We start from the raw sequence: 13,571 nt of genomic DNA on the forward strand, positions 1-13,571 counted from the left end.
TTTTCTAATAAATTAGTATAATTAGAAAATTATTATGCAAAAAATGAGTAATTATTTATGAGTGTATTGTCTCATTTAGAAATTTTATATAATTACAAAAAAAAAAAAAAAAATTGTAAATGCCCACTGGACTTTTTAGTAATTTAACCCTTAATCTTGAGCACCTGACACATCTAAGACTCTGGCACGAAACGAAACAAACAAAACAAGCTTCCTTCCTTCGTCTTCGTATTCTTTAAATGACGATCGAAATCAACACCTTCTCTGTCTCTGTCTGTCACCCAAATCTACCTGTTTTCTTTTAATTTTACATTTTTATCCTCACTTTAACCTTTCACGATCTCTCTAACTCCTCCTATCAGATGCTTTGATTTCGACGCCATGGCGGCCGGGACAATGGTGACGGCGGCGGGGGCGGCGGTGCTGCTTTACTATGTACTCAGTCGCCGAATAGCTGCGAAATACGCCGAAGAAGGTAACAGAGGTGAAGATTTATCTAAATCGAACAGATCGATGAGGAGAAGGATTGTTAGAAGGCCAGCTCAGGCGCCTGCTACGTGGACTGAGACTATTACCACCTTGTCTGAAACGTTGCGTTTTACTTACTCCGAAACTTTGGGTAAATGGCCCATCGCTGACTTAGCTTTTGGCATCAATTATCTTATGCGAAAGCAAGTGAGTGTATTTTTATGTTTAATGTAGTAAATTTTAGTTCTTTAATTGTTATGACTGTGCATTGAGCTGGTATTTTTTCATTTGATTACTTTTATTCATAGTTTCTGTGAGAAGCTTCAGGGTATTTTTTATTGTGATTTTATTTTTCAATGTTTTTAATTTGTTTTTTAATATGTATTTTAGTTGTTAATGAGTGGACTTTCCTTTCTTGTTAACTTTTGTTCATTTTTAGTATGACTCATTTTTTGTTAGTTTGCTTTTATTTTTAAATGAAAACTGTTTGAACATTACTTCAGGGATCTATATGTTTTCAGTAGAGATTAGATGCTCTTTTGGGCTCATGAAGTGCTAAATTGGTTTGTTTTGTTCTTTTGCTGTGAAAGTACCATTTTTTATGAACATCCATCTTCAGCTACTTAAATTTGGTGCTCATGCTTGTTTTATTTATCTGCTGCTGTAATTTTTGAGAACTTTTAGAGTATTATGGACTGATAAATAGTTTTGTTGTTTGCTTTTGTTAGTATGTTGTTGAGATGTTATTAAGTCTTGTTTTATTGCAGGGTAATTTACAAGTTGCAAGCGTTTATGCTGGTAGTGACAGCGTACAACTCAAAGGCCCCGAAATTATTGCTGAGTTGAATAATATGTTGAGATTTTTGACCTTATGCATGCTTTTCTCCAAGAAGCCATTTCCGGTGTTTTTAGAGTCTGCCGGTTACTCTCAAGAAGATGTCCTTGTACATAAGCCTAAGGCTGCGGTAGGTCACTATCTGTATTTTCATTTTGTTTCGAGTCAATTTCTCTTGTCAGATTTACTCTTCTTTCATAGGTTGAGTTGGGTAGCTTGGAGTTGAGCTACAGAACTGGAATTGTATGGATTTGAAGGTTGTCTTTTTTAGGAAAGTTACTGTCATTGCTTCCACTCAATTCCTATTCTGAATCTCTTATTTGCTATTACCAAACACAGCAATAGGACTGAGCTTGGGTAAATATAAAAGAGCTTAATTTTTTATTTCACTCATTTATCTTTCTAAAAATATGGGTTATGGAACATTTTGCCTTTATATAGCAGTAGATTTTACATTAGGGGTCACAAGTTCATATGGCAATATGTTTTACCTTCTTTCCTGGAGGTTAAAGTGCAAACTTTCATTTTCATCCTTCCAGCAACTATAAACAATGTAATGAAGCTATCTTGGCAAATTTTGTTTCATTTTGTTCTGCAAATAACAATTTAAGTGATACTTTAATGACTACAGCTGCTGAAGCCTGCTTTCACAATTATACGCGACCAACATTCTAAATGTTTCCTTCTATTGATTCGTGGTACTCATAGCATCAAAGATACACTAACAGCAGCAACTGGTGCAGTGGTCCCTTTCCACCATTCTGTTTTACAGGATGGTGGAATAAGCAATTTGGTTTTGGGATATGCACACTGTGGAATGGTTGCTGCTGCCCGTTGGATTGCGAAACTTAGTACTCCTTGCCTTCTCAAGGCTCTTGGTGAACATCCTGACTACAAAGTTAAGGTATTTGCTCTATATATCTTTTAGAAGCATATGTTGTTTTGTTATGATGTGATTATTGATTGTATGGAGTCACTGGTTACAAGATCTATTTTCTTGTATCTTGTATCTAATGTTTCATTTCTCACATTAAGATTGTTGGGCATTCACTTGGTGGTGGTACTGCTGCGCTGTTAACTTATATTCTCCGGGAGCAGAAAGAGCTATCATCTTGCACTTGTTTCGCATTTGCATCTGGTATGAACTGGCTTCCTGTGGTCTAATAGTTTCTTTTCACTTGCAAACTGAAAATCACTTCATTAGTCTATGAGAAGTTGCACACTTGTACTGATTTCTCTTTACATTAGTAAATTCTGAATGTGTTGACATTTAAGATATTGCTACATGTGTGACCATTTAATTTATTAATGTGGTATTTGGTATGGGTGATAAATTTTCCCCTCTCCAAGATTACCTCCAACAAATATCCTGGTAATGTGAGAAGTGCATTCACCGATAAACTTGAACAGAGACTGAAAATGTTGTAGCTAGTCTGCTGCAATGTCCTTTGCTGTTGGAGGAATTGCAAATGCAATCGCGTGGCATAGTACTTTATAAAATTATATGCCTTGAAATATTCTCTTGTGGAAAAATGTGACAGTGATAGCCTCTCTTGATCTTCTTCTGTTTTTGATCTTGTGATTTGGATGATGGCAGCATAATCATTCATGTTGTGCTCTAACAAAATAACATCTTCATGCCTTTGCTGAGAAAATTGGACAATTATGGGGAAATAGAATTAGAGATACAATTGTGTTTTTGGAACTTGCACTAATGTTTGTTTTGCTCTAAATTCATATGAAACGAGCTTTATGAGACCCTTTTTCTCTCCTACTTATGTAAATTGACTGTACTTTTGCATGATATCTTCTCCTAAGTGCTTTAATTGCCATTTTGCAGCTGCTTGTATGACATGGGATTTGGCAGAATCAGGCAAGCACTTCATTACTACTCTTATCAATGGTTCTGATCTGGTGCCTACTTTCTCAGCTGCTTCTGTTGACGATCTTCGCTCCGAGGTGTTGCATCTGTTTCTCCCAACTAGAAAGCTTTCTACATGATATTGACTCTTGATAATCATGGTTTAATTTCCAAGCCTATGATTTGAAGGAAAATCAGAATCCTAATTAAACTACTTTTCATTAGGTCACAGCATCATCTTGGTTAAATGATTTGCGAGATCAAGTTGAACGTACAAGGGTCCTAAATGTTGTTTATCGCTCGGCAACTGCTTTGGGATCTCGTTTACCATCTATAGCTAGTGCCAAAGCCAGGGTTGTTGGTGCAGGTGCACTTCTACGACCGGTTTCCAACAGTACTCAGGTAACATATAGGTCACAAACTTCATAATTACTGAGTTTTTCAGCCCAATGGTTTGAATTATCATCCCCAGCTAGTCATAATCCATGAAATCTAAAACTTTGATGATGTGTTTTGACCAGTAAATGTTTGATACTATTGTTGCCCTGTAATTTAATTCTGGTTAAATATTGTGCATCAGTTTAAGAACTATTCATGAAGCTTTATCTCTCTTTTTCTATCTGCCAGTGGTCGCTTCTATTTTGGATTATGACTGATGTCTGCCTGGTAAATTTTAGGTTGTAATGAATCGTGCAAAGAATGTTGCTGAAGCTGTTGTCAGAACCCGCTCATCTCTGTCATCATGGTCTTGCATGGGTCCACGTCGGCGTGCAGTGGGTCCATTGTTAAACTCCAATGTGGAAGATACACATGAAGCTCCATTAATAGCTGAAAGAAGTTCTGAAGCTCTTGTGCGTACGGTGGTAACAAGTGATGTGGTGCAGAATGGAGTGGAGTATACTTCAAGTGGTGGATCCGGACATGATGATTCAGATGAAGATGAGCAGCTAATTACCGTGGATGGTGTAATTACTACATCCACTGTGGAAGGCATTACTGAAGGCGAGTTATGGTATGAATTGGAGAAGGAACTTAAGAGGAAAGAGAATGAAATTGATGTGAAAGCCCAGGAGGAAGAAGCAGCCGCAGCAAAAGAAATCACAGAGGAGGAGAATGTTCTTGCTGATTCAGCAGAAACTCGAAATTCCATATCTTCATCAGATATTATAGAAAACCATCATTTTTACCCTCCTGGAAGAATCATGCATATCGTCTCTATACCTTCATCATCTTTTACTGCAAATTTAGATGGTGATGTTCCCGTGGACATGGAGGAACATGTAGGTATATACGAGACACCTAGAAATCTATACAGTAAAATCCGGCTTTCGAGAACAATGATTAATGATCATTACATGCCCATGTATAAGAAAATGATGGAACTTTTAACTAGGGAACTTGAAAATGATGTAACCTCCAATTGTGGAATTGTACAAGCATAAATAGTGCTAAGAAAATATATTAGACATGCCCAATAATGGGTCATATATTGTTTGTTCTTGAGAAATGAGGACTGTGTGACAACTTACAAATTATCATATTATTAATATTCCTTTCACCACGGCAAGATAACAAAATAAAACGGTTTTTCGATTTGATTTAAGAAATGGATTTTGTGAGCCCCGACCCGAGGGCAAGGCTTCCAAAAATTGGCGGGCAAGTCGCACCGAAAGTAGGGCTTGACTTACTCGCCTAATGATGATTGTGTTCGCCTTGTAAGGTGTTGGCACGACCCGCCGTCTCTAAACGATCATTGACGAGTCGACCCTCACCCCTGACAGGACTGGGTTAGATTTAAGATTTCACACTGGTTCCACATATAATCCAAAGTACCTGGCCCTTCACTTTGCTAACTATCGATGTGGGATATAATTTCACTGTCCACCAAGCATCCATCCTTGTATCCTTGTTAATGGGGTATAAATTACAGTTTTAGAATATTAAAGACAACTTTCATTGAAAGTTAAATAATAAACCCTCCCTGGGCCTGCCAGTTCCGGAGGGATAAGATAATGAAATAGAGGGAGAATAAGTAAATTTTCTAGTTGAATTTATCGCCATCTATGGCCATTAGTAAACTAGGGTTGGTAATTGTCATGCCCAAATAAGAGTTTTTAAACCTCTCTGCGCAATTAAGATCAGTCAATCTGTTGCAGTCACCCACCATAACGGGTCTTGAGGGATTCTGGAGGCTCTTCTTCCATGATGCCTGAACCTGTTGTTGCCAAGTACTCTCGGATTGTTGTTTTACGATCTCCAAGAAAAGTGTGATCTACAAAGTTGTTGTATGCTTCATCCCCAAGATTTTTAGCTGCCAACACACTACAGAGTATGCAACAAGTCCAAGGTTATTTGCAGAGACACTGCCAAGGATATTGGAAAACATAGTTCACATAGATTGGCTCCTTGACCTATGGATTGGCTGAGTTTAATAATATGGAAGCTAAGTGGGCAAGGAGAAATGAACCATTAGTTTCTGAAAAAAAATAAAAAATTGGAAGCACTAGATATCGTTGCCAATATATGCCACTTAAGTTACTGCAAATCAATGAAAAACATCAAAGCAACAATTTGCCATGTCCATCTTCCTGTGCACACAACAGTTTAGAAAAAGTTCTCTTAAAATAAGTCGGCAGTAGATGACAGTATAATAAGTTTAAAAGGTTTGCCTTGTATCAAAATCAGCGTTTTTCATCTACTCTATCATGTAACAAATATGCAGTCACAAGAAATAGCACCTACCAATGCCGAAGATAAACACGGCAAGGTAAGATATCATCCCGCCAAATCTTATCAATGTTGTATCGACCATAATGCTGAAAATAAATCTCTTTGCTTCCTGAAAAAAAGATGAATGAAAAGAAGCATTCAGGATGTTGAAACTTTAGCACTTTTTAGGCTAGTCAAAAGACTACATAACATCCTCATTCTCAGTCTTCTCACTGGTATTTGATATTTGCTTATACAGAGCTTCAACTCCAATTATGAAAATATAGTTTATCTCATGTGAGACCCAAAATATATCAAATCTATCTCATGTGAGACCCAAAATATATCAAATTTTCACAAATTAAAAGAGAAGGAAAACAAGCTACCTTTGCATCTAATTTGAAAAAACTCCTCATCACTAGACCTCGCACAAAGCACCTGCAATCTTACCTCAATCAGTTCATTCAAAACCAGAGCCACCAGTATACCGTATAAGATCAAGCATTCAAACCACATAAAGAAAGAAACAGAGAAATCAAATTTCACACACCGCAGGATTTGTGAAAGGCTTCCCATCAAGCGTTTCCGGAAAAACCTGTAAGACAAGAAAGGATGAACAAATAAATTCTTAAATGAAAGTTGAACAAACAAACAGACAATAAACTCAGCTTAGCACTTACGGCTAGAAACCGGAACTCCTGCTCTCTTTTGATGAAGGCTGGAACCTGAGATTATAGAGTGACAGATTCATCGATAAAACTTCAAAAATAATTTTGTTTAATATTCACAAATTTACACATGTATTTACAAGTTATACCTCTGATTTTTGAATCTCAAAACACGTAACAATCAATGTTCTCCTTCACATGGCTACACTCAACTCGAAATTTCCTGAATTAATTTCACCAAATTTCTATTTTTTCTTAATCAATTTTTCGGCAACAGAACAAGCAAATTGTAATCAAAACACGATAAAGAAAATTAATACAAAGAGTGAACTAAGACCTTGGTTTCAGGTTTGGCGATGCCACGTTCGAAGAAAACGGGAGCCGAGTGAGCGAACACGCGACGGAATCCGTGCAGTTTGGCTACTCTGAAGTTGATCAAATCAGGAAACGTACTCCTCGCACTGTGCTCTGGAGGAAAAACGCAGCGTATCACTTATGTTATAGGAGGGGACACAAAAAAAAGAGAGAAAGGATAGGTGATGATGATGATAATGTTGTACCGGAGAGGAGAGAACCGAAGCCACAGATGGAAATGAGACCCTGGGAGAGAGGAGCTGGTAAAAATCGACGCTTCATTGAGTTGAATCGGCTCCGGTTTGTTACGGGGATATCGGCGAGTGGTTAAGGGACATTGACAGAGAGCGTCGGAGGATAATTTTACGCAGAGAGAGGGATGAAGTGGTGAGTGTGAGTGGGAAAAGAGTGCGGAGCGTGGATGGACACGCGCGGGGAGATAGTGAAATGTAGATAGTGGTGGTGAGTGTGGGCATAAGTGACGAAAAAGATGATGGAGTGCTGGTGGCCGCGCAGATGAGAGCACTCAGCCAGGGAGTGAGTTGATATTTTTGCTACAGGCTTGGGTGTTTTGGTAAATTAAATGTGCCTGTGATTTGTGATGGTCTATATCACTTGTAAACAATAACATAAGCAAATGCATAAACTTGCCCAAAAATGAATATGGGTAATCCTATTTGGAGAAGATTAACTCCGGGACCTCCCAAGTTTCCATTTAACAAAATGGCCTTGAAAATCTTTTTAATTTTTTTGATTTATTTATAATTTAGAAAAGCTGATGTGGCACAATAAGATTCATTAAACATGTAAAATGGGTTAAATGAAAGATTCAAAAATATGTGGGCAAAATTAATTAGTGAAAGTTTTTAAAATTTGAAATTAAAAATGAGCCCCACCATTCAAATCGCTTAATCGAAACTGATTAGGCAAAAATCGATTTCTTGAACCCTAAACGGATTTTCTGTGATTTTCGGCGATATAGTCCAATCATACAAATTTTCATACCAAATTCAATCCTAAAGCTTCATTTCTTAAAACTAGAGGTGGGAGGGACGGTCCTGCGGGCCAGGGGGCCATTGGGATTGGTCCCAAATAGGAACAGTCACTCATGGGCCTAGGATCGGTCCCAGGCCCATGAGAAAAACCAGGACCCGGACCGGCCTAGGTGGTCGGGACTAGTCCTATGGGCCCAGGACCGGTCCTATGGGCTTGGATAATTTTTTCCCCCCTGATATTTTTTTTATATTTAGGGGCAAAATGAAGTTTTATAAGGGGTTTTTAGTATTTTTTAGGGGTTGATTAGTAAGTTTCTAAAAATTAATTAATTTGAAAAAATAATAATTAATAGTTATTTAATTTTTAAAAATGTAATATTCACATTTTACACATTACTGCTTCACAAAATAAACAATTAAATAAATTTTTTAATTAAATTATTCATCTTCAATTTCATGTCAACAGTTACATTATCAAATCTGTATTCCTAAAGAGTTCGAGTAGTTTGGGATCTTCAGGGTGCTGTTGTAGTCTTTTTGCATGAGTCCAATCCCGTTACACGTTATCATTCAATCATCTCATCGGTTAAAGAACATCTTCTGTCTTCAACAATCCGACCACTCATTGAAAATGTTGACTTGAATGCAATTATAGAAACCGGCACAGATAAAATGTCACGTGCCATTTGGGATATAATGGGGAATCGACTTTCATGGTGGTTCCACTATTGAAGAATTCCATGTCCGTTGCTCCTTCATCATAAGGGCCAGGTCCACTTGTAGGTAGCGGTCATTTGGTCCATGTCTGTCGAGCTGGAGCTTTCGCCACATTCCACATATGCCCACTTGCTCAATCATTGGGGGGGGCTGCATCAAGGTCCTGATCGTCTCTCCTAGACGTTCCACTTCCACTTCCATGTACCTGTTCTCATATCAAGAAAAAAGCATATCCAATTTGTGTTAAAGTCAATCAAATAAGACGTATAATCATATCCTAAATGATGGCCTAACTCAGTAATTACACCGTTAACTACAGATAATTAAACTAGGACTAGAAAAAGGCCTAACCTATAAGAATTGAATATCTAACCAATATCTCTTATATTTTTCTTCCATCTTAAAACAGTTTCACTTAAAATGTTATCATATCTATATTGAGCAAAAGTTTTAGTAATTTGAACTAAACTATCTAACATAAATTAGTAGTTGGTAATAAGATCACTTAATGTATTAGTAGCATCATAAAAAATTTTAAGAAATGAATAAAAAAGTTCACAAATCGCTAATCATCATAGCTGACACTTCCTCTGAATTCTTCGGTTGACGAAATATGTAATTTGTTCGCGGTTGGCAAAGCTTTTTCCAACATCAAGTAGGTAGAATTCCAACGGATAGGCATGTCTGTACATAACTTCAAAGGTTGAACTGGTGGCTCTCTCTGCTTACAATATTTGATGTAACCTGCCATCTTTATTGCTACCACCGACGATAAATCTGATAGCTCTGCGCACCCTCTCCATCTTTGAATGTATAGCATCTAAACTGCTTTAACTATCAAATTGATATGTGACAAGCACATCTCTGGTAAAAATTTGCCTTCACCACGCGGATCCAATCTTTTTCAAATAAAGAGATTGTCGCGGTGTTAGCAGCTGCATTATCAAGCGTTAGCGCTACAACTCTACAGTTAATAAATATTCTTGCAAAACTTCAAGAATTGTAAAAAAATAGTTTCAGCACTATGTTTCATATAATGGTTTAAAACCTATCATTTTTGTTGTAAACCCCAATTATGATCTAGAGAATGTACTGTGACAGTTAAAAATCGGTTTTGATCTACAAGCCATATGTCTGATGTAAGTGCAATAGATGCATTCCTAAATTTTGAAATTCGTTTTTAAGTTTATTATTTATTTTGTTATAAAGTTTTAGTATATCTCTTCTACTTGTATATCTACTAACAGGAGTATATGCTGGACAAAATGCAGTTTTAACCATATTAACAAAAAAAAGGATTTTCAGATAAACAAATAGGAGAGTCCGTAGCAACTATATATCTTGCTATTTCCTCTCGTGCAACATGTGTATTGTATTTCCATGTTGAGAGAGTTGAGGATTGTGGATTAAAATTAAGTTGAGTTTGAATTTGTCTACCTGATGGTCCTGATCCGCTTGAAGATGCATCTATTTGGGGATGCTTCTTCTCTACGTGTCGTCGCATCGTCGAAGTCCCCTTCTCATCGCCAATAATGGTTCCACAAAAATTACATATCCCACACGATTCTTCCCCCTCCCCATTTGTCTTTGGCCGTTTTGATTTGGTGAAGTATCGCCATACATCAGACACGACCCTCTTTGACGGTCGGGGGGGTTGGGCTATGCCCATGCTCGTGCCCATTGACTCACAGCTCGCATGTGTTTGGTTACACCTCGTCCCGACCAAATGTGGTTGTGGAATTGCAGCTGCTTCCTCTTGAAGAAATGGTGAAAATGGATTGAAGCCTTCCATTTCTTCGGTGGATGGAACGTAAAACTCATTTGGGGAAGCCATTATAAATTTATGATAAAATAATAAATAATTAAAATGAAAAGAAATTAATAAATAATTAAAATGAAAAGGATGATATTGAAAAATAGAAAAAAATTGAATAATATAAATAAATAATATGAATAAATTATAAATATAAATTGAATGAGAAATTGATTGGAGATTTGAAGTAGAGAGATTGAGAGAATGAAAGAATGAGAGATTGATTGGTGGGAAAAAAATGAAAGATTATATAACCGTTGGCTGCTGTGACCGTTGGCAGCCAACGGTTAAAAAAAAATTTATAACCGTTGGCTGCTGCCAGCCAACGGTTATAAAAAGTTAAAAAACTTTTTCTTTTTTTTAATAAATTTTATAAAATTTCATTTTAACCCTTGTAATTTATATTTATTTAAAATTAATAAGGGGTTTAATGTAATTTTACAGGGGACTAAAATGATAAAATACAAAAAAATATGGGTCTGGGTCTGGGGGAGGGCCCAGTGGAGGGCTCGGGCCCTCCTCCTTAGGCCTGGTCCCAACCGGTCCTCTCAAGGACCGGTCCTAGGACCGGGTTTTGGGGCTGGGCTTTTGGGCCCGGTCCCAAATGCCCAGCTCTACTTAAAACCATGGCTGATATTCACATTGAGGAGGAAAACCCAACGCCACTTCGAATCTTAGAGTCCGATGATGCAAGCAGTTCAATGGCTGCTCCGGTGGATCATCCGATCAGTGAAGGTGGTTCACAGGCAGAGGAGACAAGGGCGGCACAACAACAGAGAGAAGAATTGCAAAACGGTTCCGAAGAGGAGAATGCCGGCGAGAATTCAGGCGAGGAGGAGGAGTCCGACGAGAATTCAGGCGAGAAGAAGGAGGCCGGCGAGAATTCAGGCGAGAAGAAGGAGGCCGGCGAGAATTCAGACGAGGAGGCCAGCGAAGAAAGGGTACGTATTTGTTTTGGGAGTTCTGGTACTGTATTGTATTTTAGTTTGTCATACCAATTCTATGCTTAGCCTTTGTTTGGTGCATGGCTGTGGTGTTAACATCTTTCATGTCAGTGATGCTACTGGTTTAGATATGTGATGGTGTACTTCTCGTGTGCTGCTTGTGGATGAAAAACCACTGGTGGAATTTGAATGATTAAAAGCTTTTTATTGTATCAGTGCTTCTATGCGGCTTTGATTAACCTGCCAGTTCAGATCACAGGTTTGAATTTGTGTGTATGTGATGTTAGTTTGATGGCCAGTCATTTGCTTTCAAGAGACAGGATCTAATTTAATTATTCCTTGAAGGAAGTAATATAAGAATTTGGTAGGTTTTGTTTGTTTACTTCAATCTTGAATATATGGTTAGAAGAACCTTTTACTTGGTTATTAGTAACTGATAATGTTAGATCTTGTGTTTTGTGGTGAGGTTTTACTTTTCTATTGCCCAAAATGGAAAAAAGAAATTGTATTTGGTTGTTGAAACACTTGCCTGAAATTTTTCAAGTAATTGTTGATTAAATAAGAGAAAGTTGTGTATTGAACTATTGATAGATGGATTAATCAGGGGTCATTTTTATCCTATGATGAAATAAGAGAGTGCAATTAAGTTTTTCAATTTAGTAAATTCATATATCGGTAGGAAGAACTGTATGCAAGTCGTAATAACATCCCTTTGCTTTGTACTATCGCTTAAGCGATCATGTCCGAGCTAGAATCAACATCTGCCTAGATCTAAGATCGTTTTATCTTTTTTTTTTATTGCTTAAGCGATTCATCGCTTTTACTCTTGGTCGCTTAAGCGATTCCAGTTCGCTTAAACGATCTTGTCCGAGGCAGAATCATCTACCTAGATCTAAGATCGCTTAAGCGATCTTTTGTATCGCTTTTACTCTTGGTCGGTTAAGTGATCTTGTCCGAGGCAGAATCAACATCTGCCCAGATCTAAGATCGCTTAAGCGATCTTTTGCAATTCATCGCTTTTACTCTTGGTCGCTTAAGCGATTTCAGATCGCTTAAGAGATCTTGTATGAGGCAGAATCAACATTTGCCCAGATCTAAGATTGCTTAAGCGATTCTTCGCTTTTACTCTTGGTCGCTTTCGCGATTTAGGTGATTGCTTAAGCGATCATTTCTGAAAAACTCTTGGTCGCTTAAACGATATATGTGGTCGCTCATATATCGCTTAAGCGACCAAGAGTTTTTCAGAAATGATCGCTTAAGCAATCGCTCATATATCGCTTAAGCGATCATGGTCAAAACAGATTTTTCCTACTTTTCTCCTGAATTATGTAATAATCTCTCTTTATAGAGGTAATTTCTAAATTGATTGTATGATACTTTTTATTTGTTTACAAAGTATGTTGGTAGCCTATTAGTTATTTTGGTTTATTTTTTTTTGCTGATATTTTGTTTATATCGATTGTGCAGATTTTGCAGAGCGTAAACTATAAAGAATACAAGTTGGAGATTGTAAGCGATAAGGTACCATACTTCCCTGTAAGAGTGATAGTCAGGTCGAGTTGGAAAGTTTTTAAGAGAATAAAGGGGATTTTAAAGGAAGTGAGGAATGGTGAAGACCGATTCAAAGAGACTTGTTTCGGTCATTTTTTTGATATTGGAACAAATTGGAAAAAGGCGTTCTGGGGGCAGGGAGTGCATTATATGTTGCTGCACTCAGTAAAAAGCAAAAAAAAAAAGCAAGAAATATGGTTCGTGGTGGATGGAAAGCCGCTATGTTTTGGGATGATGGAATATGCCTTGGTGGCAGGCCTAAGATCTGGGGAATTGCCAGATGCGGTTGAGGAAAAAAGAATAAAGGAGAGTAAGGCAGCCATAAGGTTGGCTAACAAGGTTTTGCAGGGGCAACCGTCTATTACGGGACGCGATTTAGAGGAGAGGATAGAAGCAGTTTGGTTAACAGATTCAGAGAAGTTCAAACTGTGCTTGGTATTGTTCTTACATTCGATCCTAATGGCTGCTGACTCAACAAAAGCCTTTGATATTGATTGGGTGAAATTTGCAAGTAACTTGGACTTCTTTAATGCTTATCCGTGGGGACAGGTATCATTTAAGCAAACCATGGAGTCCTTGCAACTAAAAGACATGGCGTTAAAACACTCCCAATGGCCCGGGAAGAATAGACCGAGCACGTACAATTTATTTGGCTT

At 37.6% G+C, this 13,571-nt stretch overlaps 1 protein-coding gene and 1 pseudogene across 1 annotated transcript; one reads left to right on the top strand and one right to left on the bottom strand.

Moving 5' to 3' along the window:
• Positions 1-182: 182 nt before the first annotated feature.
• LOC116135568 lies at positions 183-4,657 on the top strand. Its single transcript, XM_031421274.1, has 7 exons — positions 183-675; positions 1,236-1,433; positions 1,935-2,207; positions 2,339-2,441; positions 3,144-3,262; positions 3,390-3,566; positions 3,842-4,657. Exons 1-7 carry the CDS (start codon positions 382-384, stop codon positions 4,604-4,606), a joined length of 1,929 nt encoding a protein of 642 aa, XP_031277134.1. The 5' UTR covers positions 183-381; the 3' UTR covers positions 4,607-4,657.
• Positions 4,658-5,036: 379 nt separating this feature from the next.
• On the bottom strand, positions 5,037-7,177 carry LOC116135601 (annotated as a pseudogene).
• Between the last annotated feature and the right edge of the window lie 6,394 nt (positions 7,178-13,571).

Source organism: Pistacia vera, unplaced genomic scaffold (genome assembly GCF_008641045.1).
Source record: "Pistacia vera cultivar Batoury unplaced genomic scaffold, PisVer_v2 Contig301, whole genome shotgun sequence".
Classification (NCBI taxonomy): Eukaryota; Viridiplantae; Streptophyta; class Magnoliopsida; order Sapindales; family Anacardiaceae; genus Pistacia; species Pistacia vera.